We start from the raw sequence: 10,583 nt of genomic DNA on the forward strand, positions 1-10,583 counted from the left end.
GCAATAAAACCCGAACTAAGATAACCTTCAAAGACCGGTCATACCCCAACCAACCCACTCACAATGGAAGATGCATTTATATGCCCAGCGAAACTCAGCTAGTCAGATCAGCAAGACCACTGGCCAAACCCAAGACATGGATGAAATAATAAACATCAGGGGCTTTAAGCCACTACGTACAGAGCAGCTTACTACTCGTAGCTGATGCCGGAAGCATGGTAATTCCTTTTTTTCTGATATTGAGGGAACTAGTTACACAGAGGCTAGTGAGAGAAGAAAATGTCTGCAAGTTTTATTTGTAGAGTTTGATAGGCTTGAACCGTAAAAGCTGCAAAAAAGTGGTTGATACCCTGGGGGTTGGTGGATGGAAACAGTTCCGTCTGCCAGTTCCTAAGGCTTGAAGTGGCTCGGGCAGGCAGTGGCAAGGAAATAACGGGAGGAGCTGAAGCTTGGGTGGCAATGTTTACCCAAGCCTGTTTCAACCCCTGGGGTCATATACACGACCCATGAAGACTGGGAACCTGTGTTGCTGGTCCCAGAGCAGGAAGAGGAAAGGTTGCTGTACCTCAAAGATGGGTAAGCTTCGGCCATAGGAGATGGCAGAGGCTGCAGCTGCTTCCACACCTGACTCTGTCAGTTCCAGCACCGTGTCGTGTTTCATGGCAGACACCTGAAGATCTGGGTCCTCGGTCAGCCCGCACAGGTTGAGATCGTAAGTGAAGTCAAAGAATTCTAGGGCAAAAACAAGAGAAAAACAAAATCAGACATCAGCAGGAAACTCCTGGTGGGTGGAGATTCTGCTCTTAATTTCCTGAGTTAGTCTCAAATTCCCATAGTCTCTTCCTCCTCAGATTCTACATCATGCCTTCAGGTCTTGTCGGTGGGAAACCCTGCCAGGAGGCCCAACCGCCACTCTCAAGAAATGAGAGGCCTCACTCTCTGCCTACCACCAACTCTCCCCTGAAAAAAATGACATCATTGCTTTTAAAAGGACTTTAGAAAATAGAGATGGGTAATATGCTATAAAATGAGATCACAGGAGAGTGTAATGCTGTGAAGTCATAAGTCATAAATATATACTGGTCTCTGCCCTAAATTCCCTAGCATTTCCTTAGCAGCAGAGGTGCCATTTTAAATATGTAAAATACTACAACATTTTGTTTTAATATTTATTTTTTATTGTATTTTGTTTTCAAGACAGGGTTTCTCCATGTAGCCTTGGCTGTCCTGGAATTACTATGTAGACCAGGCTGGCCTTGAACCCACAGAGATCTGCCTGAGTCTGCCTCCTAAGGGTTAGGAGTGTTAGGATTAAAGGTGCGTGCCCCCACCAACTGGGTCAATATCTGTTTTTGACCCCTGTTCCTAAAGCCCTTGTAATTCTCACAAGTAGGAGTCCTAGGCACATCTTTTAGTCTATTATTTGGTTTTTGTATCCCAATTCTAGTAAGTCAGATTATATATTAGGTGGTCAAGTGTCAGAACAGGAAATGAGTGTCCAATCTAGCTAGGGATGAAATTAAAGCTTAGAAAATGGTGCTTCTGTGAGAGCCAGTGAGCTGGCCCTGCTCCTTGCCAGGCAGTGCTGGATTGCTGGCCCAGGAAGCTTGGGTTCCAGAGCACTGGCCTTAAGGGCATGGGTGTGGAAGAGCTGTCCTGATGACCAACTCAGCTACCACCCAGGCCCAGATCCAGGACTTTGCATTGGCCCACCCCAGCATCTACCCCATCTATGAACTATTGGAGTTCTTGAAACGCTTGGTCCTGCAGTACCTCTGTGCAACACCCAGCAACTTCACCCAAGAATTCAGAGTCCCTAAACTGCCATCTCTCGATGGATCTGAGCTTAGCTTCTGAGGTGGTTGACTAGTGAGTGTGGCTGGGGTAGTGAATGTCTGCAGCCCATCTGGGTCACATGGTTCAGTGAGCCAGAGGAGAAACACTCCAGAGATCTGGAGATCTGGACTGCCATGGTGCTTTGACTCCAACTAGTTCTAGGGGAAGTCAGGCAAACTTTTGGTAAGTCACACACAGTTTCGGATTTTCAGCTTTCTCAGCGACCTCATGGGATAAAAGCCCTGTCCCTTTAACTTACACAGCTTCGGAGTAAACTCATGTTAAGAACGAGGGAAAAAAAAAAAGAACTGTAGAATGATAGCTGCATTTTAGCACCACCTTTCCCACTTCTCCTCATGACCCGGGGAGTAACCACAAGTGGCCATGCTCACCTAGTTTCTCCATGACTGACAGCATGTCTTGGCTGCTCTTTACTTTTATATGAGGCATCATCAGGTAAGTGGGCTGGAATTTGGACAGCTCCAGCTTCTTCATGATGGCCTTGAAGACAGTGGGGTTGAGAGCCTTTTCTACATCTTTAAGTTGCTGCTTTGGGAACAGGGGTACCACGATCACAAAGCTTAGGTTGTGAGAGAGCTGCAGCTGTCCCACCTAGAAAGTATGAGAGACCCCTTATTAGCTCTTCCTTCTCCTGTCTCCTGTGCCCCAGGACTGTCTTTTAGTGTGTACTGTTTCAATAAGTGGCAGCTAAACCTGACTGCCATGCTGTGCCATGAAATGGGGTGCCAGTCAATCTGACTGAAATATGCTGGTCCTGGTGAGAGCCCAAGATATTGAGCACAAGTTTTGGATCATACCTTGACTAGCTATGTAATAACAGAGAAGGGATTTGGTTTTTTTAATTCCTTTTTTCTCTTCTCTTCCTTTCCTCTCTTCCTTTCCTGGTCCCCTCCCCCTTCCTTTCCCTCCCTCCCGCTCTGTTCCTTCCTTTCTTCCTTTCTCTCTGTCTCTCTCTGTGTGTCTCTCTCTGTCTCCCTCTCTCTGTCTCCCTCTGTTTCTCTCTGTCTGTCTCTCTCTCTAAGATCTTATGCAATCCAGGATGGGTTAAAACAGAGAATGACCCTGAACCTCCCTCTCCCTCTCCCTCTCCCTCTCCCTCTCCCTCTCCCTCTCAGTTTTTCAAGACACGATTTCTCTGAATAGACCTGGCTGTTCTGGAACTTGCTTTGTAGACCAGGCTGGCCTGGAATTCAGAGATCTGCTGCCTCTGGCTGCTGGGATTAAAGGCATGCACCATCACTTCACCTGACCCTGAACCTATGATCTTCCTGTTTTAAACTCCTATGCGCTAGAATTACTAGTATATACCACCACAGTTTTATGAGGAGCGTGGGATTAAACCCACCACTTTGTGTAGGCCTGGCAAGCACTCTACCAAAGGAGCTTGAAATGCAGTTTATTTAAGCCCTGTTTCTTTTATACTTCCAATTATTTCTAGATTAGTTTTTTTAATTATGTATTTTATTTATATGAATACAGTGTAGACACCAGAAGAGGGCATCAGATCCTATTACAGATGGTTGTGAGCCACCATGTGGTTGCTGGGATTGAACTCAGGACCTCTGGAAGAGCAGTTAGTGCTCTTATCCACTGAGCCATCTCTCTAGCCCTCTAGATTAGCTTTAATACCAAAAACAAGTCTTCCATGTAAATAGTTGTATACTGTACTGTTTAGGGAATAATGATGAGAAAAAAGTTTGGGTGTGTTCAGTAAATTTTTTTTTCAAATGTGTTCTGTTGATAGTTCTTTTAATCCATTGATGCACTACCCATGGTATGGGGTACTGGCTCAAAAACCTTCCCTCTGAGACACTGCTATACACACATCTGAGTGTAAAGGGACCCAGAAGTCTTCCAAGGTGGAAACCAGGCTAGCTATGCAATGAAGATGTGTTTTCCTTATGTTCAGTGCGGACACATTGCTTCCTACCCTACAGATCTGTGTCTTGCAGTTATAGCAAGGCAGGAATGCTGGGAATCAGAGAATTTACTAACTAGAATCTTTTGGGCTCCTCCTCTTCTTTCTCCTCCTCCTTTAGACAGGAACTCTATTTTATATAGTTCTGGCTGTCCTGGAACTTGATATGTAGACTAGGGTGGCTTTGAACTCACAGAGAACCATTCACCTCTGCCTCCCAAGTGCTGGATTAAAGACATGCACTGCCAAACCCAGCTTGGGTTCCATATTCTGTTCTTTTCTTTTCCTCTCTGTACCCATTAAAATAATATTGCTCAATTTCTGATAAGGAACTTCAGTCTGGTATGGTGGAACACATCTTTAATCCCAGCATTCAAGAGGCAGAAGCAGACAGTTCTCTGAATTTGAAGCCATTCTGGTCTACAGAGTGAGTTTCAGAATAGCCAGAGCTCTACAGAGAAACTCTATCTTGGAAAAAAAAAACAGTAAAGAAAAACCAAAACACAACAAATAAACAACACCTGTGTATATACACATGTAATACATATTTGCACATATCCAGTTTTACACCCACAAGTGCATAAGAATACTGTAGAACAAGTGCACACACACACATACACACACACACACACACAGAGGACTTGGCAAGCTCTCAGTTTATCCAGAGTGCTGGCTGCTAATAGAGAGAGAGATACACACAGAATTAAAACACGACTCACTGTTTGCCATTTGATGCGGTAGAGATGAATGAAGAAGCTTTAGAATTGTTTCTAGACTCATGCCTTCCAGCCTAAAATTCCCTGCCTTGGCCAAAACTAGAGAGAGAAGGAGAGAAGAGGGCAGGGCTAATGGATGGAAGAAGCAGAAATGGGGAATTTGCAAGCAGGCATCCCATAATGATCAGGAGAAAGGAAGTCACTGCAGAAACAAAGCCAAGACACTCCGGTTTGAAGCAGGACTACAGTGAGCTAAGAACTTACCTTGGCCTTCAAAGTCTGGTCATCGAATTGGGCCACAGGGTACTTAAGGCTACTCATCATGGGCACTTTAATCATAGAGTTTTTGTAGAAGAAAGGCCCCATCATCTTTTTTGGTTCAAATGTTATCTTCCACTTGGCTAAAGAAAGAAAGGGTGGCTGTATTGTAAGTAGGGGGCAGAAGGGTGTTAAAGGGTCTGTTAGGGAAGGGTAGGACTGTCAAGTCACATGGGAATGTGTCTGTGGAACTCTGAGCCTGGCGACAGGAGGGGAGGCAGAACAGCATTGGGCTCACTACCTGCCTGGTGTTTCCCTTACCACTCAAGTAGACAGCATTGAGAAGGATGAGGCGGGTGTCAGAGGGCAGGCTGTCCAGCAGCTTGCGGATCTTATGGTTGGTGTTCTCAGCCACCCAGGTGTTGATGAGTTCTAAGTTAGCAGCACTGTCTGGGCCCAGGACTCTGGGGCTGCTTCCATACAGGCTCTGAGATGCATTCACATAGGTGTCCCTTATGGTCAGATCTGAGAGGCAGGACAAGGCAAGGAAGTGTGAGTCTTCTGAGCAGTCCTCCCCTCCTTCAAAGGGCAAGTATGAGAGAGAGAGCACACTTCCCATAGGCTCTGGTTTCACTTTTTCCTTATTTATTTAATTTAATTTATTTTTTTCTGAGATGGCTACACTATGTAGCTTTGACTAGCCTAGAACTCACATAGACCAGACTGACCTGGAACTCACAGATATATGCCTGCCTCTGCCTTCAGAGTGCAGGGATTTAAAGACCATCACATTTGTCCAGATTTCCTTGGTTCTTCTTGCTCAATCCAACGATGACAAAATGCTGGAACAGGGACCAGCCTGCTCCTCTATTACAGATGTGCAAATTAGGCTCAAGAAAACAAACTGGGAACTGAGAGCCACAGAGCCACTCCTCAGCACTCTGGCTGCTGACCAGCCCTGGCTAGACCACGGTACAGCCTGCACTCGACTTTCCTCTCTGTCCTTTCCTTATTCAGCAGGAACAGACCCTACTTCCAGGTGCAGTGGTGGCGCATTCCTTTAATCCCAGTACTTGCGAGGCAGAGGCGGGTGGATTTCTGAGTTCAAGGCCAGCCTGGTCTACAGAGTGAGTTCCAGGACAGCCAGAGCTACACAGAGAAACCCTGTCTCGAAAAGAAAAGAAAAAAGAAAAGAAAAGAAAAGAAAAGAAAAGAAAAGAAAAGAAAAGAAAAGAGAAAAAGAAAAAGAAAGAAAGAAAAAAAAGCAAATGACTTGCCCGGGTCTCATGGGGAAGGACCATCCAGATCCTGGATCCACCTGAATGAAACTCCTGCTGAGGCCCCCATCTGCCCTTATTCATCCCCATCTTCTTTCCCAGGCTTTCTTTTCCACAATCATCCAACAGCTTACTCTCTGCCCTGGACACTCACCTGGGCTGTGGAAAATCTGAGACACAGAAGTGACACCTTTGGATGAAAAGCCCTGTAGTGCTTGGTGGACACAGGCAAAATCCTTGGGGTAGGAAAGGATGCTCTCCAAGTTGCTCTTGGTGCTGTCTCCAGCCCCTGCAATAGAGGATACAGAGAGATGAGGGTTCTTGGGGTTGAAATGGGAGAACTACTATTTGAGATGGGCTGAAGACTGACTAGAATGCAGGGTGTTTTTGCTATGTTGGGGGTCTCAGAGCATCAGAACTGTATTCTGGAAGACAGTTCATGTGTCAGGAAGGAGGCAGTGGGCAGTCCCGAGTCATCCCAATAGACTTTTCCAGGACTTGGAATATTCTCCTTCCCTGATTCTCTACCTCTACACATCCCATCCATCTTTCTAGCCACTTCCACATTAACTTTGATTTAGATGGTTCGGATTTACAAAGGGTCATTCTACAGAGGCATTTGACCACTATGATCAAAGAGGACAGATTTTTAAAAAAGATTTATTTATTTATTATTATATGTACGTACTTTGTAGCTGTCTTCAGACACTCCAGAAGAGGGAGTCCGATCTCATTACAGATGGTTGCACTCTCTGTCCCCACTCCCTCCAACCCAAATATTTCTATGTACGTACTTTGTAGCTGTCTTCAGACACTCCAGAAGAGGGAGTCCGATCTCATTACAGATGGTTGTGAGCCATCATGTGGTTGCTGGGATTTGAACTCAGGACCTTTGGAAGAGCAGTCAGTGCTCTTAACCGCTGAGCCATCTCACCAGCCCAAGAGGACGGATGTTATTCATTATTAAGCACTTACTGTACACATCCTCTCTGTTATAACAGCTAAAATTTGTCGAGAGCATTTCTTCTACTCCAGGTATTCCAATACCTCTCCTATGCTACCTTATTAAATTGTTACAAACCTTTTGCATAGGATACTCATGTTCCTATTATGTAGAGGAGGACCCTGAAATTTCAGGGATTATGTTACTAATGTATCTAAGGCCACAGCGCTAATAAATGAAAGACGAATGCAGGATTCGAGCTAAAATTAATGTATTGAAACCAACTGGCTAGAAAGGACCTCCCAGGAGACTTTGAGGCTGTCTGAGGAGGATGGTCTGCTTATCATGCCTGAAGAGTTGGGAGCTACCAGCTATGGTGGGACATTAGGATTTGGGGATGTCAGGAGAAGGAATCTTGTATGTGCAGCCTCTAGGAGTCTTTCTGGAATTTTCCTTGTTGGGGTATGAGGAGTGTCACACCTCCCTCTCCACTGCCTGTGGTAATTGGTAATTGCCTTTTCCCAGATGAGTCACTCTCCTGAAGACAGAGGCTTTTCACCTCTCTACTTGACTGTGGTAATAAGCCACAGTCAAGAGAGGTTAAGTGATGTCCACGGTTGCGTAGCTAGAAAGTGCATCATGTGATTCTATCTTAGATCTATCTCTGGGGATTTCATCTCTTAGCACCTTCCATTGCTTTGAACCATGATTGGTGACTGGGACCTTATTTTATATATCATTAATGAATCCATAGGGGTTTAGTTTATAAGCAATTGTACAAGCCGGAGAGATAGCTCAGTCATTAAAGGTGAAGCTCACAACCAAAAATATAAGTAATAGTACCTAATTAAATCACTGTCAAATGAAACCATGCTCAAGAGTGAAGGCCTATCACCCCTACCATGTAGCTCATTTTACAGCTTCTTTCCGGAGGCACAGCCTCGAAGAAGGTCTGTGGTTGGTGATCCCCATGAAAGAGACCCCCTTACAGCCTGGACAGAAGTCAGAGTCTTACCAAGAAGAACCTGTGTGAGGAGGCTGGCAATGCTGAATGGGGAAAAGGCCATGTTGGTCTTAGCCATCTTGGTAGCTGAGAAGGCGTGGTAGAGCTTCACAGAGAAATCTGTCAAAGCCTCTGAGAGCTTCACCTCTGAGGAGTCTCTATCTGAATCAGAGCACTGAGCAAGTGGCTCCGGGCAGAAGGGTTCAGTAGTAGCCTGGGTGGGAAGATCTGAGGCAGTGGAGGGCTGGCTGGAAGAATTCAGAGGGGGCTGTCCTGGAGAATCTGTGGGTAGCTGAGCAGCTGGCTGGCTGTGCTGGCTGAAGGACTCGTTGGCTACTTTACCCATGGTGTCATTTGTTATTTTGATGGCTACACTGGTTGTTGGCCAGGTAGAAGGCAGTACTGTAGGCTCTGGGGGACTCCAGGAGTCATCTCTTTCAGGGAAGCTCTCTCTGCTTTTCGCTCGAGCCTCCAGTGGATCCAGGGTGCTGTGGCTGGTAGCTTCGGGATCAGAGAAGGCTCTATCCTGTGGTTCAAGAAACAGTGTTTCATTTCCTGGTGAGCCACAGTTCCCTCAACCATTTCAAGCAAGAAGAGATGATTGGAACATATCATACCAGTTGCTCCTGGTATAACCTGGCAGGTGAAACCTTGGACCAACCCCACAATTCCTTCAGAAATAGGCAATGCTGGGGGAATTCTCTGCAGGAGATATGAGGCAATTCTGATTTTGGTTATCAGTTATCTGTGTCCAGTGACTGCCATGCAAGTAGCTGTTTTCTTGTAAATATCAACTTGTTTTGACTCACTTGCCAGGCTAGTGCAATTGCGAGTCTTATTTTAGGACTGTGGATTTTCCAAGAGTGAATGCAGTGCACCATTGGGAACTGAAAACAATTAGTATTTCAAAAGGAAAGGAAGAGACAGTGGGGACTAGGTAACCCCAGTCTTCTGGGCCTTTGGGAAGTGGAGACAGGAGAATCTCCTTATGTGGCAGTATATCCAGAAGTGGGAAGGAAAGTGTGTAAAATCCAGATCCCTTGCTTAACCAGACATTATGTGCTAACTAGCTCCTCACCCAGTGTCACCCAGGATGCCAGCTTCCAGCATAGTCCACTGCTCATCCACTGGAAGCAAGCACTCACGGTTTTCATTCGTTGACTTGTTATCCCTGTCCTACTTGGCTACCGGGACCACAGTGTTCTTAACCTTGGTGCGGGTCCAGGTCTGTCTGCTAGCTTTCCTCCTTGCATCCTGCTTTCTACAGACCCTAACTTAGAAAAGACCATCACAGCAGCACGAGGGGTGGAGGGTGTCTGTTTTTCACAACTTGGGCTTGTTCTTCATCTTCCATTCTATGACCCATCTAAGCCTGGCTGATGGGTCTATGTATTCTTCTTTTTTACATACTGGATTAAGGAAGCCCAGAAAAGGGTCCTGCCCAAGGTCATTCAGCTAACGAACCTTCCAATAGACAACCCAGTCCCTTTAGACCCTGGTCTGACGCTTGTTCAAGACTTGAACTCAAGATTCTCTGGAGAGGCTTCCCTCCTTCGCCAAGACCCGAAGAGTTAATTCTCACTCCTACTCCCACCCTACCCCCTCACAGGGGGACCACTTACCCCAGCCAGCAGCAGCAGCAGGAGGGTCAGTGGGGTCAGCCTGGAGGCCATCTGGGCAGCGATGTCAGCTGCGTCCTACGAAGCCAGTTAGCCTCAGAGCCAGCCTTGGAGCCTAGGAGCTCAGGGGTCCACCCATTCCCGGGCCCGCCCCCATTCCATTCCAGGCCTCGACCTTCCTTGGTGTGTTCTCTCCTCCTCCCTCTGAGGCAACCTTCTCCCTGGCTCCGCCCTCTGTTTTGTTTTCCCCAAACCGCTTCGCTTTCCCGGCACCGGCTGGCCCTTCTCTCCCTTCACGCCCAGGTCTCGGCCCATCTGTTCAATCTCCCTGGTCCGCTTAACTGAACAATAAGCCAGAGGCAGCAGGAGGAGGCCAGGGCAAGCTGGGCAGCACAGCTCACAGCTTTGAGGGAGGGGGAGGAGGAGGAGGAGGAGGAGAAGGAGGAGGAGGAGGAGGGGAAGGGGAAGGGGGAGGTAGAGGAGGAGGAGGAAGGCTCAAGTAGAATCAAGTGTATGGAAACTTCAGAAATAACAAACGGGATAAGGAGGCTGGAGATCTCCCTGCCAAGCCCTCTTTAACTTTGTGTTCCTCCCAAAGCCCCCATTACCAAACCTGGTCCAAGTTCTTGGTCACTAGGCAGCTTCAGGGCAGACTGAGCGGACAGTCGCAGAGAATCAGTGAGGGTGGGGTGGGGGTGGGGGCACTCTCAGCTATTGGCTGGTTCAGGACACAGCCCAGTTAAAAATTAAGGATGATTGATTGCTAGTGTGAGTTCCTGTAAATCAGGATGGGATGGATGGGACGAGTCTGGAACTGTGGGCCAGTTAGCCCAGAGCTCCTCTTGGAATGGGGTAGGATGTGACCGGTTGGAATAAGGAAGCTTGAGTGATGCTCTTAGTGATCTTAGTGTTTTGTGGATCAAGATAAAGGCAGAAGAAACACACAAAGTGCCCAGGGTTTGACAACGGATGAGCTTTTTGAGATTAATGGG

The 10,583-nt window shown here is 46.8% G+C and overlaps 1 protein-coding gene across 1 annotated transcript; it reads right to left on the reverse strand.

Moving 5' to 3' along the window:
* Positions 1 to 264: 264 nt before the first annotated feature.
* On the reverse strand, positions 265 to 10,290 carry Serping1 (serpin family G member 1). The gene is made up of 8 exons (XM_021153819.2): positions 10,205 to 10,290; positions 9,595 to 9,669; positions 7,985 to 8,498; positions 6,181 to 6,315; positions 5,071 to 5,274; positions 4,756 to 4,892; positions 2,229 to 2,448; positions 265 to 732 (listed from the first exon to the last, which is right to left on the reverse strand). Exons 2-8 carry the CDS (start codon positions 9,643 to 9,645, stop codon positions 479 to 481), a joined length of 1,515 nt encoding a protein of 504 aa, XP_021009478.1. The 5' UTR covers positions 9,646 to 9,669; positions 10,205 to 10,290; the 3' UTR covers positions 265 to 478.
* Positions 10,291 to 10,583: the final 293 nt, after the last annotated feature.

This window comes from Mus caroli, chromosome 2 (assembly GCF_900094665.2).
Source record: "Mus caroli chromosome 2, CAROLI_EIJ_v1.1, whole genome shotgun sequence".
NCBI lineage: Eukaryota > Metazoa > Chordata > Mammalia > Rodentia > Muridae > Mus > Mus caroli.

Excerpts from the sequence above, each read along its gene's own strand:
- Serping1 (XM_021153819.2), bottom strand. The coding sequence starts at position 9,645 with ATGGCCTCCAGGCTGACCCCACTGACCCTCCTGCTGCTGCTGCTGGCT. Across the intron at positions 6,316-7,984 it reads CCTCACACAGGTTCTTCTTG|GGGCTGGAGACAGCACCAAG; the intron begins GTAAGACTCTGA and ends CCTCTATTGCAG. Across the intron at positions 4,893-5,070 it reads CAATGCTGTCTACTTGAGTG|CCAAGTGGAAGATAACATTT; the intron begins GTAAGGGAAACA and ends TTCTTTCTTTAG.